Here is an 18,457-nt window from a genome sequence, read left to right as displayed (position 1 = left end):
ATTCAAGGGAGGTCACCACAGGCAGGTGATGTGGCCAGGGAAAAATCTCCCTCAGCACAGGAACAGAATTAAGACAGGATATTAAGTGGAAGCTATTTGCATTTGGTAAACAAGTTGTATTAGCTTAACAAAACCCTGAAATTATGCTACATATCCTGGACACCACCTACTGATAACCTCTCTGCTGTTCCTCATGAATAACATGTATATATGGTGGGTGATACAAAGCACTCTTTTAATAGCAACCTGAGACCAGTTTGAGGGTGTTGGCTTTGCAGTAACCCCTGGAAAGCCTGGCCTCTGGGTCATAACAGGGCCACTACCCTGTAACTGATTAAAAGCACCTCTTATTCTTAGCAGCACTCCCTCAGGTCTCAACTTTACAATATGATTCAGGTAATGAGAGCAAGGTGATCAGAGATATTAATAGACATCCCATCTAGCTGGAAGATGGGAAGCTGCCTGTAAATGTGAACACCTCCCTTAAGCGAGTTTTGTCTGTGAGCTGGTGAAAGGACTGAAGTGCAAGGGAGAGAGAGTCATTCTCATTTCCGGTAATATTTTATTGATTTACTTCACATAATGCAGTTCAATAACTCATCCCCCAAATAGACGAAACTTCAGCTCCATCTAAATAGGTATTAATCTCAAGTAAATTACTGACGAGTCTTAATTAAGCAATAAGATGGAACAGCCCATACAGTTGGGCTGATTAATGGCAGACCTCAGGCATGTACTGAGGCACAGGGAGGCACAGGGCAAACTAAAGTGCTTCCAGTCCACTCATGGCATGAAATTAATTAGCAGAATGGTAACTCCAAACCCACGCTCAGGGTATCGGCATAGTCGAGGGCTTGACTGTTGCTCCAGCCATGACCATGCAACTTATAACTGCTTTTTTAGAAGAAAATATGGCAGAAACTGAGTCCCTCAGATTCTTCTAAAGCAGCAGGCCATGTGATTGCATCGCTGTTTGCGTCTCTCTTATGCATCCAAGTAAAACACGTCAATAAGAGCAGCAGAAGCACGGGAGAAGGTGTATAATGCAAGAAACTCACTAAGTAGAGAGATACCTTTGCAAATCCCTGGAATACACTGTGTTCTTCAGTGTAAGCTGAAAACAATTCTGCACATTTCAGAGGGCATCGTTGCAATTTTGTTTATGGCACTGTAAATTAGGAGGGACTCCATGGAGGTCAACAGAACTAAAAGAGTGTGAAATTGATGCAAGCGAGAGAAGCGGGGGAAAAAAGCTCCGTATGTTTCTCTCCTTGCACACTAGCGTCAGAGTCTGCTTCCTGGTTTATCAAAGCATGCTATAGCCCTTTCTATTTCCCGCTAGAGAAGTAGACTATTAGCATACAGCTGCATCTCTTAGGCAAGAAAACCAAGAAGAACGGGAGTTTTGGCGGGGTGTTTTTCTGTGGGTTTTTTTCACAACAGGCAATATATAACACACAGAAGAGGGAGACACGACAAAGCAGGTTCTCAGCTACAGTAATTCAGTGCAGCTTCATTGTAGTCAGTGGGGTTATACTGACTTACACTAGATGGTTAATTTACATCTTTCTTCTCCCACCCCCTCTCTCCCCCTGAGTCCAGAGAGGTTGAAAGCAAGCACTGAAGAGAAAACAACATATAAGGCCAAAGAAATTCAAGTGGCAGGGAACCTTGCAGAATGAGAATACATCAATATTTAACAATGCAGAGACGATGTGCCAGAGAGGGAAAAGGGTGACAGAGGACATTCCCAGGAAACTGGGAAGTTTCCAGTGGAAAAGGCATTGCAGCTGGACAGTCCTGAACTGCTAGCACCACTTCTGACCCCTTCTGAAAAGGGGGAAATATAAGTTTAAGAAGTGAGTAAATGAGGGACTTCCACTCTACTCTACAGGTTGAGATTATGGGTTCATACTTACAGGAGCCCAGTGATTGCAGGTTCCCGTGACCCCTTTGCTCAGGGTCTTCCTAGTCTCCTGCATGCTGGAGCTCTGCATGACCTCATTCCCACTGTTCATCCTCTGATTCACCAGGATCCCTCCCTACCACCACCACAGGACCTGCCTGGCATCTCCTTATAATTTTTTCCTCCTCTCCTCCTGTGTCCCTTCACCACTGATTTTGTGGGTTCCATTTTCATTAAGGAGGGAGGTAGGTGAAGACAAGAGCCATTGGCTGTTGATTATTAGCACAAAGGACTTAGTCCCAAAGATAACTGTCCTTGCTGATTAAAGTACTGACTGTGGCTATCAAATCACTTTCCAGTTTAATAGTACTTTTCCTGTGTGCTCTGCCCACCCTTCCAATCCAATTGGAAAAGTCCAGAGCAGGCTGGAAGCTTTGACAATGAAAAGCAGTTCTTTTACAGGACCGTTACGAATAAACCCTTTGTCGGGAACAAGTTATTTGAATCAAATTAATATGGTATGTTGTTACATGGCACAGCTGAGGAACAACCAGGTCAGTTGTTCTATCATGGCCTGCTTCTGATAGCGATAAGCTCTTGCTGAAGTGAGGTGGGCAGAAGTCAGCAACCTCTTCAGCCACCCCCACTGAATCCAACAGGCAGTATGAGTCAGCTGGTGTTCAAGGTGTCAGGATGTCCTGCTGATTTTTCCGCAAATTTAGCATTCTTTTGTTGTTTTGGTTGTTGGTTTTTTTTTCACCTAAGCACCAGAACAACAGGTTGCATATCAGAACTCTTCTTTTTCTTTCACTATTTACTCTGTACTTCAGCTACCCTCCATGCACACATGCACAGACACACACACACACCATTTGAGCTACTGGCAGTCCAGCTATATCTATCCCAGCAAAGCCCTCTAGGGCAGATGTAAGTAACACCAGCCAAAAGTGCTTTGGGTAGTGCACCTTTTAGTCTGGTTCACTGATGTAAATGAACTCTGCCAGGGAAAAAAAAATGCTTGTTTTTATGCTTGATGTTGGTTTAACTGCAGCTGCCATAAAAATCTAGCTCGAAATGTCACAGCAGAATCACACCCTGACTGACAATGAAATACCAGCCAATGTTTCTAGCACAAATCTTGTGTAAAGAAAGTACCAAGGTTTAATTTCTAGGACAAAGGGAAGCGGGCAGACCCAGCAGGCAAGAATTTAAAAGAAAAGAAAGAAGAAAGGCCCTTTAGGAGAAAACAATTCTATTATTAAATAGATATTCATTCATGCACATTAGCAGATAGTGCTGCATACCATTAGCAGTCACTTTTACAACAGTAAGAATTTTTCTATCTGTATAAGGCCTCTGGATAAAGCTGCCAATTGTTAAATGGAAAAAGCTCCAATGAAAATATTTAGTTTTGGCAGAGACAAGGCCACCTATGAGGCTTTCCATTTCCCTTTTTTCTCTCCCAACCCCCTTGCCACCATTAATTTACTAGCAGCAGCTGTGATTGTCTGAGATATGCAGAGAAGCATAAGAAGACCATCCTGCGCCTCATGCCAATGCTGTTAGTTCAGGAATATTACAGGATTATTTTTTAAGGTGTTCCTCCTGTTGTATGCAAGGCTGGAATTGAAAAAAAGGAACTTAAGCGGATTTTCATGCAGTGTGTTTGTTATTCATTTTGTTGTTGCCACAGCATGTGGGATTTGTGTGCATTTAAGATATCAACTTAGCTATGTACCCTTCACTTCATTACTTGTGTTTGCCAGCTGATGGGATGCCAAGGTGAGGTAAATGAATCAAAGAAGAAGATTTAAAGTAAATATCGTTTAGAATACAGGGCAAACAATGTAACGCTAGTGACGTGGCTAGAGAACGGGGAGAGGATGGGAGTAAAAGGGGTACCATGTGCCGTTTTAATAGAGGGTGCCTCTCCAAAAGACTAATGAGAGAAGAAACCAGCTGTCCTGACAAAAATAATCTCAAATATTGCCAGAGACTTCTGTTGTTATCAGTCCTTCTTTCAAAGGACTGCTGCACTCCGGTTTTATTTGGTGATGTCTTTTACTGTGTTCTGAAAGGTGTTCCAATCATTAGTTATCCTTAGGAGGATAACTACAAATACACTACTGCATTGTGCCATAGATTGTTTTTGTCCCATTTGCACTGTTTCTTTACCAGATAGGCCTTATCAGTGTACACCTAATAGATTTTGCCTTTCATCTTCTCATTCTCAGATTTTTTCATTACAGATACCACGAAGGTAAAGATGAAAAACTAGATGATTGGGGTATAAGCACTGGCTACATACTCTGTGCCCTACCTCCTTTTTCTGGGGACCCCTATTGAGTTAGCTCATTCACATGGCAGAGCTCTGCCCAAGGGGCAAGCATGTGACATTACCTTCACTGTTTTCTAGTTGGGAAGGTAAAATCTACTATCACACACCTATCTAAAATTTCACTTGTCAAGGAGGCTGGCAGTGGTGTGTAGTTAATCTTTTAGAGAAAGGAATGAAGTGTCCTGTTCTTGAAAACAATGAAATAACTTGGCTCTTGAAGAACTGACTTCTATCAGGAACTCTCACTACCTGCACTTAAGGCACTTCAGGGTTAGGGTAACTGATTTTCAGTCTTTTAAACAACAAAACAATATTGTGCCTAGGGAACACACTAGTGTGGCAAATTCAGAAAAATTTTCTCTATATACCTGTCTCTCCTCCATCCAGATCTTGGAAATTTGGATATTTATTAACAGCGGCAAAGTGGAAAAGATATGGCCCAGTGAAGGGGAAAAGTCATTGTTACTCCTTGCGAAAATCCTTTTCTAACAGCTTCAAAACTCATGGACCTGCCAAGATAGCCTTCATTTGAAAGGGAAGGGATGGGGGCTTCTGGTATCAGATAAATGTCATGTAAAACATGAAGAACCAATGGCTGCATTACCGTGCAAAGGCCTGATTTCAAAATGGCTCACTCAGTGTTCTCCAAGCCTTGCTGCCTTCCATGTAGCTGCCCATAATAACAGATTTAGCCTCAAAATGTCATCAGGAAACTGACACCTCTGACCCCCATCTTACAGGTGGGCGCGTAGCACAGAGGCTCCGAGCAGGGAGGAGATAGACGTAGATCTCCCAAATGCTTAGCCGGCATCTCGACTGCAAGTGATACCCCATCCCCAAGACCCCTTTGAGCGGCATACATCACCCAATAGTTCCAGCTGTCACCGTGCCAGCATGCTGCTGGCTGTGCCCACACAGCAGAACGCAACATGCCAGCGTACCTGCCTTTTTGCCGGCAAGGGTAACGACAGTGGGGAAAACGGGGGCAGTGGGGGCTTTGGCACATGTTAGGAATCAAACCACATAACCGGGATCCCTGGAGTGTTTGCATGTTGGTTGCTAGCAAATGATAGAGCCCTGGCAGTAACAGAGGCACAGCTGCTGTCGCCCACACTACTTAAGAGTAATGTAGGACATGATACAATCATACCTTTGCTCTTCTCTGAGGCTTTTGGCCATTGCTTGTGAGTCACAGCCCAGGGGCACTGGACAAGATGTCAGGACACCAGACTGCACGTGGCTTGAGACAGGTCATTCCACTTCTGTGCCTCTATTTCTCAGGGGTTTCCAGCCCTAATAATTATTCCTACACTACCATTGAATCTTTTTGTTCTCCTGTTTACAGTGCAGCTTACAAGGCTGCTGTGTACCACTCTCATGTAGTTTTACTTTTTTAACCTCTATAGTTTACAAAACTCCACTTAAAAGGCTGAAAATAAAATTTGTCTATTGATTTCTTTTCTTTTTCCATTTGGCAAACATTGATTTTTTTTTTTCCTTGTGTTTTTAATGGAGCTTGAAATTAACATGAATCTGTTTGTTCAGAACCCTGTTTGAATTAGTGCAGTTTTAGTAATAAAGTTAGGTAGCTGTTACCTTGGAAACAGAGCTCTGTTTTAGCAAACACTTTAACAAAACGTTAGGGCCTACACAAATAGAAGTAGTAAAACCAAATTGCTTGATAAGAGATTGGTGGATGTTGGTATTAGCTCAGCCAGTACCTTCAGCCCAGAACACTGCCTGCCTGATGGCGATCATATAAAAAGTGTGTTAACTTGGGGGCTTTGGCTGTTTCACAAGGTTCAAGCTTTTGCAAATGCTTCTTTTTTCCCTTTTCATCAAGTAGTGCCATGTTGTCAGTCAGTATTAAGGATTCGCTGATTTTCACTATCCCTTAATTGCCAAGCTAATCTGAACTACTTGGCTTAGCTGTGTGATCCTGTAAAGGTGCAGGCGTACTCTACGTACCTCTGATGCCACAGCAGTATCACATCCAAGGTACTGGGCACTATTGTCACAGCAAGTTGGCCACAGGGAGCTGATTATTAGTTGCAGGGACATACTATGCTAGTACAAACATGCAGGTTTGAACAGTAACCCACATACTCAGAAATGTGTTAGGCCTTATCTTCTGCAGAAGTGCAGGAAAGAGCTTTGAGACAAAAATACTGAACTGTATGTGACAGTTCAGAGAGCAGTGGTACAAACACTGAGGCAGAATATATCCCACAGCCAAAACTGGAAAGTGGTTGTCCATATATGACTTCACTGGACAGAATAAGAGGCAGAGCAGACTGAGCCAGCTGTGTTAAGCTAGATCACCTGAAAATTGCTATTTATACTAGTTAGATAAGGTTCATTTTTCTCAATTTCTTTAGTTTCCAGTAACATCCCACTTGTGCACAAGATTAGGACCGCTCTTCCTCTTTCTCCCCCCGAAGCATTTAACAAAGACCAAAAAACCTCCAGAATAGCAGAATTGTTTCAACACCTCCTTGAGAGGCGTGATTCACGTACGCCCAACTTGCTTTGACCATGAGGCTAAAGGTGTCTTGGCCATGCTTGCTCAGATTCCAATTTAAAATAAATAAAAATAAAACGCTGAAGGAGAGGTGATATGCTGTTCTGCTGAGGTTTGCTGCTTTTGCGATTGTTTCTGGCTTCCAATATTACCTTCAAAAAACAAAACTTGGAGCTTTGCAAAACACCAGCTGGCTGGTTACTTATTTAGCTACATGTATCTTTTGCAGGCAGGCACCAGAACAATGCAGAAGGAAGGATAACGCTTAGTGTAACCTCAGTGTTAATGCACGCAGCGTAACAGATGCGTAGCCACCGCATTTGAAGAGCAGTTCATGAAGCAAAGTAGAAATGATGTGTGTGCAGGATATAATTACAGCAGTAATGTAATAACATTCCATGTTAGATTATTAGGGGTCTATTCTGCCCTTGACATGCCTACATAACTCCCATTAATGTTAATTGAGGTTATGCACGTGAATCAGCAGCTGAGCAAATCACTAAATTAATTACATGTAAAGTACCTGTTTCATTTTTTTAAATCCACTGATACGTTTGGCCAGTGCAAATGCTTATAGTCCAGGAATGAACTACCACAGGGTGGAGGAGAAGGGATGTGGAGAAGACTGTGCGGATTTAAAAACCCCGTTAAACAAAATTAAGTTTTGACAAATAGGTAAGGGATAGTGTGAATATTAATTCCTGGACGGCGTTTCCTGTACATTCTTCAGAAACCCTGGGGCTCTGTTTGAATAAGCTAGGAGAGACTCTTGCTCTTCTGTAGCACCTCCTGCCGAGGAGGTTATCTGGAGCTTTTGTAAACAAAGGTGTTAAATACTGGCTCTGCAGGCAAAGGCGGCACCTATTGCGAGTGCAGCCATAAGAGCAACGACAGGCTTGGATAAGGCATACAGCTACTTTTTTTTTTTTTCCCTTGGCAATGGCAACCCCCACTTTCTGTTCAGGAATGCTTTGATCAAGCAGATGTGATGACAAGGATCAGTGTGATGACAAAGTCTTTGCATATGGTGGGAGAACTCATTCTGCAAACACTTATCCCCAAGTTTGAAGGGTGGAGATTGTTATACAAGAAACTGAATCAACCTTCTCTCACTTTCTTTGTTTCATTTTTGGTTTAAGCACCAGGAGCTCTTGAGCTTTCAGTACCCCTGAGCTGATAAAACTGGGTGCAAAGAACGGAAAGCGTTTCCTGGAGAAAAGAGGGGGGCAGTGAATACCCTCCATCATCTGTACCTCTAATATTGCCTCCTTCTGATGCTATAATTAGAGCAGAGCTGGGTTGTCAGCCTTTTCCACAGCAGGAACCCCCTGGAATCCCCTTCGCAGCTGGGCAGGATCTCGGAGGGATTCCCCCACCATTCAGCAACCTGAGAAGGCCCGGATGGTCATAAAACCCTGGCACCTGTTTGTGATCCCCCACCGGGAGGGGCGACAACTGCCCCACATTCAGACTCCCTGAAATAGAGCAATATCCATGAGACAACCATCAGAGCTCCCCTCCTATAGATTAGAAAGGATGCCTGAGCTTTTAAACCTTTATTTTGCATGGAGTAAACAGCCTTTCTGGTTTCGTCTGGACCTCTCTGAAAGAGCAGCTTCTGGAGTGCCTTCAGTTACAGCGAGCTCAGCTGCCCCCACAGATAGTTTGTGGCCTGGCTCCCCATGTGTGCCTGGTGGCACTGGAGCATGTTAGACATGCTTAGCCATGTAAAGAGGCCTGGCTTCAAGGAGTTACGCTAACAGGCTCACTGCCTGCCTGACAGGCAAAGGGGAACTGAAGTTTCGCCTCAAGACAGTGTGGACATAGCTGCCGAAGAAAAGTGAAGCTAACCCTGGTTAGATGTACTGCACGTGGGGTGGCCAATTTAATTATCAGTAGTGTTACTTTCTGTAATTCTTAATAGATATTTTATTTATACCCATTTATTTGTAATAATTTTCACTTAGGAGCCTCTTGTCATCACTGGGGCTATAAAGAGCGCCAACTGGAGGCACAAGCAAGGTGTGCAGTCACCCAGGCTGGTAGAGAGAAAGGAGAGAAAGTAAAATTGCAGCTTTAAGTGAGATCTCACCACAGTGGCCATGGCCTGCACTGTTTCAGTGGCAATGAACAGCATAGCTATTCCCACAGGTCCCATCTCTCTCGAGGAGTAACGAGCAGTGATGGCTCTGCTGCATCGGTGTCTGGTGTACTGCTGTCTCCCTCCCTCATAGTTGAGGACAGACAGCCTACACAGAAATTATGCTTCCCAGGGGCAGGGAAAGGAAGGCGGGATAGAATAAAGGTGTCTAGAGACAGAGCATGTTTCTTCCTCCCCTCTCCCTCCTCTCTGGCACGTGTCTCAATGTTGTCTTGGTGGAACCCCATCAGCAGGACCACAGCAGCCAACTGTGGGGCTGGGGAACCTTCGCTTAGTGCCTCAAAATGTTCAAGACAGATGGCACTTAAAGAAATTGCTCTGCTGCAGCAAAGGAACCCCAGTGCAGGTGAGATGGTCTCCTTTACCTTCCTTGCACCCTGCACTGCGTACACTGATGAGAAACTGGAAGTTGTCATGGAAAAAGGCCTCTGCCTCAAAAAGCTAAAAAGCTATCACCTAAAAAAAGATGAGAATACAGAGGATAGATATTCAAATGCCAAATAAGAATTATGATGCTTCATTTCAGATGCTCATGTTTGATAATATACATATACGTATTTGCTTGAGAAACATAATTACTTGTTCATCCCTTGGTTTTATTCAGTTAAGTCTACAGAGGTCTCTGAAAAGCATTCAAGCTTGTGGAATTGGTAGCTTAAGAAGGAAAGGTGGACCTTGTGGACATAGGACTGGCTTTCCACCTATGTCTAACATAAGCATTTGGCTCAAAATCTCAGTTGCTGCCCACTTCTATTTAAAAATACAATTATAAAGCAAAGAGAAAACAGCATGTGAAAATGCTCACCAGCAGGTTTCATAATGTTTTTAAAAGGACAGCTATCTTAACTGTCCTCATTTCAGAAAGGAGAGGACTGGCACTCAGAGGAAAAGCTGCAAGTAGTCAGGCAGCCACCAAATGGCAGAACCATTTAAATGAACTCCTGTCCCATATCATATTGTGCAAATTTCATTACCTGATGTGTGCACGGATCCTATTCCCCTAACAAGTCACATTCAGAGATATCACAAAACATAACTCACCTCCAGAATGACTTTTATGTCTCCAGCACATAATGCCTTTCTAGGACAACGCCTATGCATACAGGCTCAGTGTAAGCATACAAGGTCTGATGATTAAATATCCCTGTATCAAACATCCAGTAGTTGGAAATTTTACTCTGCAATTCCACAAATATTGATTACTTGACCTGAACTCTTCTGCTCTTTATGACATATTAGAAATCACATCGTACTAGGGCCTCTCCTTTTGCATTACATATTGTAGTTCAGGCTAAATATTCAACTCCAGTATGTTTCACTTAATAAAGTTCTGGGCACATCTGTGCTGGGAGAGAAGTCATAAATAACACAAATAGATGGCAGACAGGCACTGCAAATAGAGCCAGCCAAATCAAAGAGAACTTGAAAGATTTAGACATTGATGATATTAAAGTTTCAATGGTGGCACACAGAATTGGGCTATGCCTCCCTCACACCCTGTGGGGCTGATTACAGAGGCTGTCACTGAAGCCAGTGGAGACTTTCCACATGACTTAGCTTCCACCTCTGTAACAATTGCAAGACATAGCCCATAACAAGTACCCTGTGTCACAAAGGGGAATCTTTTTCCACTACATTTTTTCTTCATTGAATTTTAAGGCTGTCCTGGTAAGCCCTATTTTTGGCCTCTTTTTTGGGTGCTCCACAGGCAGTCCCCCATCCTCCCTGCAGTTAATCTCCCACCTGCTCCAACCAACACAAGGGGCCTCACTCAGAGCTGCCCATCAATTAGGCCGCTAATCCTGGGTCGTGGAGGTCAGCTGCCAGAGGAGCATGCAAGCCCTGGCGTGCTTCATCCTCGTCCCTGTCCCCATCCTCATCCTCACCTTGGGGCCAGCCAGCCCTGAGGCTCTGACACCCTTGCGAGGTGCCCCAAGCCTTGGCTCCCACTCACCCATGGCAGCACAGTGCATGGCAGGAGCCAACGTGGCAGCCAGGGAGTATCGAAAGGGGACCAGCGGGCACTAGCGGTGCAGTGGCTGCCCCACGGTGCAGTCAGTGCTGGCAACCCAAGAACACAGCTTTCACTGGAGGCTGGCATCGCTGGATCTTGCCCCTCACAGCACTTTGTTCCTCGCTCATCCCAAATTAAATATAAACCCGAGCAGCAGATGTTACCCTAGATAAGTAGAAGAGGGAGGAGGGAAAGAAAAAAGGGAAGAGAAGAGGGGAAATAAGAAAAAAAAAAAAAAAACCCAAAACAACCAAAACCGCAGCCGTGCGCCATGCAACTCTTCTGCTGACAGCCCTGAGGAAAGCCTCCCTGCCTCCCAGCCAGGCCCCCCGCCGCGATGAAAGGCCGGCGGGGCCGGGCGACGGGGCGCGGGCTGCGGCGCGGATCCTGCTGGGCAGCGCCGCGGATCCTGCTGGGCAGCGCCGCCGAGCCGCGCTCTTCCAGCGGCAGGTGTCGGGGGGGCGCCAGTAAGGGCAGAGCCGGCGATAACCCCCGGGAACACCGGCACGGCACGGCACGGCCCGGCCCCGCCGGCCTGCCCGCCCGCCGCGGAGGCGGCCTCCCGCCCCGCTGCCTGAGGCGCGGCCGCCACCTGCCGTCCCGTAGCCGCGCTGCAGCCTGCGCCCAGCCCGCGGGGAAAGGTGGCAGGGGCTGCGGCCTCGGTCGGGCTGTTAGCTGAGGGAAATGCGCTGAAGGAAGCCTTTTTGTGAAGGGAAGCCGGGCTCGCTGGAGCAGCCAGAGGGCCGCGGCCACCACCGCCTTCCTCCCGCCTCCCCGGGTGTCTGCCCTTGCTCGGCGCCGGGCCCACTCCTTCGACTCAGCCGAGGGCGTAAGGCCCACACAGGCCCCCCAAAATCGCCCTGGTGCTGCCTCAGGCTGGCGGGGCTCCCGGCAGCCTCCTCCCACCCGCTCGGTGAAAGGACCAGCCGGTTGAAGCAAAGCAAAATGTAGCTCTGAGGGTCTGTCAGCTCCCGACTGATTTCAGACGTAAATTAAGGCTACAAGTGAGTGCAGATCTCCTGGGTGCCTTTGAGCAAGAAAACCCTGAAACGCCACAAACGGCACCGATGATCAGTCAGGAGTAACTGGAGCTGGGCAGTGGGATAGGCCAGAAACAGGGCAAACCGTGCACTGTTTGCTATTCTTTCCCCTCTCCTTTGCTTTTTTATGTGCTAATAGTACGGGTTTTGCAGACAGGTCCCAGGCTCATGTAGATCACACCACATCATCGCAATGTCCCCTCACATGTCCTCTCTCTTAAAAGCTGTAGACACAGACTGCTGTCTGCCATTCCCAAGCAGAGATCAGACCACTTCACGTAGGGATTTATTTCTTCTCCACTATTTTTGGGATAACAGTTTGATGATGGACAAATAATTATCAGCGCTGCGATCAAAGAGTAGGCATAGATTATGAGCGAGTAACTGCTGAGCTGGAGCATGGTCAGAGGCAAGACCAGGAGAGAAGTTTCTCCCTCTTGTGAACCTTCTTTGGTAACATGATGTAAATGCTGTTGCCCGTCACTGCTTTGTTCACATGTGCAGCTCCCAGAATACAGTCCTGTGGGTTTTAGAAAAAGGAAATAAGGCTAGAGAGGATGCTTACTTGGTCAGAAGATAGTTATTCCTCTGTAGCTGTATTGATTACCTTTAGGTATGAATAGCAATGGTATTCTTATCCTCCAAATGTTCATTCTAGTCAATAACAAAATTAATTTGTATACCAACAAATCTGCAGCTATCCAAGAGGGAAATGAGCTCAGTATATAACAGAGGGGAGAGTTTTGGCAAAAGGGAGAGTGTAGAAAGAAGCCTGCTTATAAGAATTATTGATAAAAGAATTACATGTTTATAGAATCCAATTCTGTATCTTGAAGCGTTTTATATGCTCAGTCCTCAGCGATAACTCCAACCATTTCAATAATTGCTGTTTGCTAAAGAAGATTGATTTTTTAAATCTCCCTGATTAATTTACAAATTACTATTATTTTTTGTACTAAAGTAGCACTCCAGAGTCTGTGGCACAGATTGGGGCTCTTCTGGGGTAGGTGCTGTGTAAACCTGTAGTACAGGAGCGTTGTGTTGTCCCGTCAAACCATCACCTAGGAACAGGCTTTGTAAACCACACAGCTCAACAAGATCCATGGGTATATATTTGTGCGTGTGGTAGTGAATGACTGCACTAAAGCCGACACCTGAGATAAAAGCATTCATTTATTAGAGCCTACACAGGCTTTCAAGCTCTGAAAGTTGCCTTAAAAAAGCTAGCATCCACACATAAAAGTCTCTAACTCACTCAAACCCCAAATCCAGCCGGTGTTGCAGCCACCATGGACTCTGAACTCCTTCACGACGCAGAGAAGCTGGGGGAATGTTGGAGCACCATTCACAGGCACTTTCAGCCTCTGCCTTGTGCCAACCCAAAGCTGAGGGCAAAGAGGACAACACAGGAGGTTTGCAGAGGTGTGACAGGATGCAAACACCTTACCTCACTCCTTCAGTTCTGCTGAGGACATGCAATGAACAGTCCCCTTCCCCCCCTGCAGGGAACACTTGCTGGATGACACGTTAGCCTCAGCGCTAGGGCTGCAGGGGGAAGGGGGAACTAAAGAGCAAATGGCCCAAGAGATACAAGGAAAAATGCACCGGGGGACTCACAATCCAAAAGAATTGCCACCATATGTAAATAAGCGAGATAGACACAAAAGGGGTAGGAAAAAAGTATTATTCTCCTCACACTAGGGTATGTGGTGAACTGCCAATATGGGAAAACAAGAAGTTAAGAACCAGTAAACATACGACAGGACCAGGAAACGATCCCCATTACTGTGTCTGAATAACAAGGTTTACCTTCATCTTAATCTCAGTGTTAACCAATGCGCAAAATGAATGAAACTGCATTTTAAGGTTAAGTGATGCTTTGCCATGGACTGTACCCACAGGGGAGAGCAAATGAGTGTTTTGAGCAATGCAAAGCACAAACTAGAAACAAGTGATGTGGGGTGACATGGGGGAAATTAGTCCTCAGACAAAGGACAGTGCATCTTAAGTTGAAATTTAGGGGGCACATGGGATCTGGAGCACCAACCTGGAGGTGCACTTTATCCCCCACCTACACAACCACAGCAGAAGCTGAGGAATATGCACAAAGAATGCCCCAAAAAAGACAAGGAAGGTAGCCATGATCTGGATGCACCAGGATATTTGTGTTGTTTGCCCATCTATCTCCAAAACACGTGAAGGGCAAGTCTCTAGTGAAACAGATGTGTAACCATGGCAAAAGCTACTCTTGACTCTGATCCAAAGCCCACAGCAGTCAAGGGAAGTCCTACTCTACGGCAAATCTCATGCAGTACCCACCACTTCAATGAACATGGTCAGTCTGTAACACGGGAATATTGAAGATACATAGGGGAAAGGGTGTCTTAACAGCACCCTGACAAGCATTTCATCATTACGAAAACCAACTGATAGCATCCTTCTCTCTGCTGTATGCAGTAAAACAATTTAATGGCCAAATATCCAGTCACAAGGTTACCAACTTTCATGGTATATGTTGAATTTTTTCAAATCTCAGCTTCTAGAAGCATTCTGTGATTATGTGAAAAGCCCAGTTTTATTCTGGTTTTGGTTTTATTTTTACTTTAGTTTCTATTCTCCATGTAGCTGAAGAAAAAAGCTCAAAAGCCATGAACACTGAAGGCCAAACTCAAATTCACATCAAATATATAATATATATATTATAACCCTACTTCATGGTTTGACATAGGAGTTTTAGAACCTGAGGACTTGGCAATACTGTTATAATTAATTGCCAGGCATAGCCTTTGGAGAGAAAAACATACGGGGCACATCGCTGAACACTAGGGTATCACCAGGCACCAAAGTGACAGTGCCAAATTCTTGGCTGCTCAAAACTGGCATAGTTCCACCCAGTTACATAAATCAGCAGCTGGGTCATGAACTAAAACCCGTAATCAGGGAAAATACAAAATTCTGGGAATACAGACATTTCAGCTTGCTTCACACCCCCCCATCTTTTGTTAATTTTTTTTTTTTTTGGCATTTGCACAGAAAACATGCTAGTGTGTCTTTTACAGCACTCTGAGGAAGAAAATTCAAGCTGCTCTGCCTGATATTAAAAGATGTGGCATTTGGTAATATTTGGATGCAATCCAATTGCTAAACTGCTGAACCGCAGTTTGTAACACAAGCACAGCTTGAAGGGAAAGCAGCAAAAGACAGATGAAAATGAAATTTATCAACTGGAATAAAAGAACATGTGAGCAGAAAGCGGGAGGAGGAATATCCAGTGTCTGAGAATGGAGAGAAGTGTACTGAGCACATTAACAGCGCATTAGTGATTTGAAGACAGCCACGTAATGAAGCTGAGCACTAGCGTCATGATAAATCGGAGGGGCAGAACGAGCTTTGGAGTGAGTGCACGGTAGCACAGCGTGTGGCCAAACGTGTGATGGCATGTGAAATCAGAGTGACCCCAGCTGGAATATGCTAGATGCTAAAGACCAATGCCTGCTACTTACTCAAATGACGAAATGGAAGTTGCAGTCTGTAACATTAATACACGCTAGAAGAAACAGATTCTTATGCTGGTGAAAAAGATCATGAGCTGGTCGTAAAAGACTCAGTTGTGTAACCTCCAAGTATTTAGCCTTTGAACAAGCGCTACATGCATTCAAGTATTAATAATTACAGGTGAGATATCAACTTTAAGCTTTGAATTTTCCCAGTCAGTTTAAATCTGACTCTTGGCATCGCTATAGCATGTTTTTGCTTTTAAAAGGAATGATGAGGTCCTAGGAATATCACATCAACCTTCCTAATGAGAGAACCATAAAAAACAGGGCTGGAAGGGACCTTGTGAGGTCATCTAGTCCAGCCCTCTGCCCTAAGGCAGGATCAATTATACCCAAATCATTCCTGACAGATGTTTGTCTAACCTGTTCTTAAAACGTCTGGCAATGAAGACTCCACAACCTCCCCAGGCAATCTGTTTCAGTACTTCACTACTGTTACAACTAGAAAGCCTGTCCTAATGTCTTCCTTAAATCTCCTTTGCTGCAATTTAAATCCATTAGTTCTTTTTGTATTCCCAGTGGACACAGAGAACAATTTATTACTTTTCTCTTTGCACCAAGCTTTACATACCTGGAGGCTGATATCACATTCTTATTCCCTCCCCTGCATCTCCTTTCTCTAGATAAACCCACTTTCAATCTGTCCTCACAGGTCATGTTTTCTGGACTTCTGATCAATAGCACTACTTTCTGCTGGACTTTGCAACTGGTCTACATTTTTCTTTTTTGAAGTACAGCTCACAAAAGTAGATGCATTACTCCAGCTGAGGTCTGAATCAGAGAATAAGTAGGGTAGGATTACTTCACATTTCTTCTCCATGACACATTATTTATAGGGCTGAAATTGTATTAGCCTTCCTCACACCGTGGCCTGTGTTCGGTTTTTAATTCACAGCAGTCACAGATCCCTGCAGAATGACTACTGAGTCAGTCACTCCCATCATTTATGTATGTTGTGGGCTATATGAATTCAGTGGCAAGATCCTGGACTGTCCAATGCTTTACTTCCTTGAATTTAAACCTATTCACCTCAGACAACCTTGTTCAGGTTTAGGAAGGAGCTCATGTACTTATCAGTATAATTTTTTGAGAGCAATGGAGTAACATCCAAAAATACTTTAGCCCAAGCTGCCCAACCAGCACAGAGGCATTCAACAACAGTTCTTCCCACTAATACCATGTTTAGCATATTCAGTCTGTAATAATCTGAAATACAAGGATATCTTTTTAGAGGAGTTGGAGAAGTTTAAAATACAGAAAATTAAACACCAAATATTATAGCTCAGAGGTATCCCAACATGATGAAAGGTCCCCAACCTACCTGTATCCTGATGGGCATAATGCCCAGTGAGGTGAAGGCTCTTGCAAGCACCAACTATACCCAAAATAGGATGAAATGGGAACTATATCTTATCAGCTCCACCTTGGCTAGCGGTCCAGAAGGAAACTTCAATCTCTATTCATGTCTGTAATATAAGGAACCATATTTGTCTTACATAACCTTGAAATGTGTGACAAGGAACCAGGTATTGTACTCTTTCTGCTCTACAGGCAGATCCTTCTCCGTAGCAGCTAGAGTAACTTGCACAAACAGCCTTAAGCCAAGAGAGAACAAAGTTCCTCACAGTAATGGGGCCTAAACAACAACCCAAAACTACACTGTGGTAAGAAAAGGGTCAACTCTTCAAGTGCCACAGTGTTTTTTCACCTGAAATAGAATTCAAGTTATGCCTACCCCCACCCCTGCTGTTTATAAGCACATTAAGCACAATAGCAGTGAAATTTAAAAATTGCTCTGAATTTGACCTTCATCTAATATTGATTTTTTACAGAGTATTTGAAACAATCTGGCATGATTAAAATATAATAGTGGAATCCTAAGTAGCTCAATGGAACAAACCACCTAACTCCCGTCAAACTCAAATGCGTAATTCCCACAGGTGCCTTTGAAAATCCCTATTTTGAATGTTGTTGTCCATTGGATAAACAGTTCAGACATCACTGGCTTTCTACACAGACATCACCTGCCTGCAATAATTTATGAAAACCATAAAATTGATTTAAGCTTTTCTCAGTGCTCCATAAATTTTATGCAGCCCTTAAATTATAAAACTGCTGCTGCTGCGGCACTCATCAGAACAATGCTTAATCTCTTCTCTCGAGATAGTTGGCATGTCAGAGGAGAAAAGAAGAGACTCAGGCAGCTGAACTGTTTGTTTCAATTTAACAGGGCAGAATAAAACAGCCTAGATGCCAGGGCTCTAGTCCCACTGAGACTGTGTGCATCAGATTTTTATTGCCAAAATAGTTGTTCTAACCTTCCCCTGCCTTTCCCCAGTTTTAAACCAGAAACTAACTTTCATTATTTCACAAGGATGCTTTTTTTGCACACGTCATCAGATTTGTGGTACTTGAGATGTTCCCCATCTAATTTATAATCAGTGTGTTCCTGTTCTCAGAAACATGACAAAAAAATGCTGCATCTGCCCAGTTACACATTGGGGCAAAAAAGCTCTGCAAACCTCACTACGTCCTTATCATATAGCCTCCCTCTCAGCCCAAAGCTGTACCAGAACAAAGGTAGGCTTTTTGCTTTTACTAAAAATCAGAGTTTTTTAGAAGCGTTTGAAATTTTTTTTCTCTACCTTCCTTGGCAAAGATTAAAAACATCATTTTGGCACTGAATCTAACACAAGGTGAAACTGAAGTCCTAGTGTAGAGAAACAATGTTTGAATGGGCTCCTTTACTCTTAAATTTGGCCTATTAAAACCGCAGACTGCTTCAGACTGCTTTGGCTTTACTAAGATTTTCGATCTTGGTAAGAGCACGTTAAGAGCATCCTTGTTTTTCTGGTGAAGACTCATCTGCAGTAGCCCAGTTTTCAAAGGCAAAGTGCTCAGATCATTATTAGAATCACTC

General features: G+C 44.2%; 1 protein-coding gene across 5 annotated transcripts in view; it reads right to left on the bottom strand.

The window, feature by feature from the left end:
- The window catches only part of KIAA1143 (KIAA1143 ortholog), a 63,347-nt gene that overhangs the window by 30,689 nt on the left and 14,201 nt on the right, over nt 1–18,457 (bottom strand). Inside the window, exons 4-5 of one of the 5 annotated variants that reach the window (XR_012659007.1) lie at nt 16,859–17,003; nt 13,136–13,365 (exon numbers count right to left, since the gene is read on the bottom strand). The exons of 1 other annotated variant lie outside the window; for it this stretch is intronic. Coding sequence is in view for 2 of the 4 variants with exons in the window: in XM_075083465.1 (XP_074939566.1) it covers nt 13,204–13,365 (162 nt within the window). In the remaining 2 variants the exon portion in view is untranslated. Of the gene's footprint in view, nt 1–12,249; nt 12,501–13,135; nt 13,366–16,858; nt 17,004–18,457 lie in introns of those variants that run through there. 3 more of the 5 variants (XM_075083463.1, XM_075083465.1, XR_012659006.1) reach the window with 3 other exon arrangements.

Source organism: Phalacrocorax aristotelis, chromosome 2 (genome assembly GCF_949628215.1).
Source record: "Phalacrocorax aristotelis chromosome 2, bGulAri2.1, whole genome shotgun sequence".
Lineage (NCBI taxonomy): Eukaryota > Metazoa > Chordata > Aves > Suliformes > Phalacrocoracidae > Phalacrocorax > Phalacrocorax aristotelis.
The sequence above is the reverse complement of the archived record's forward strand: the minus strand, read 5'-3'. Positions and strand labels throughout refer to the sequence as shown.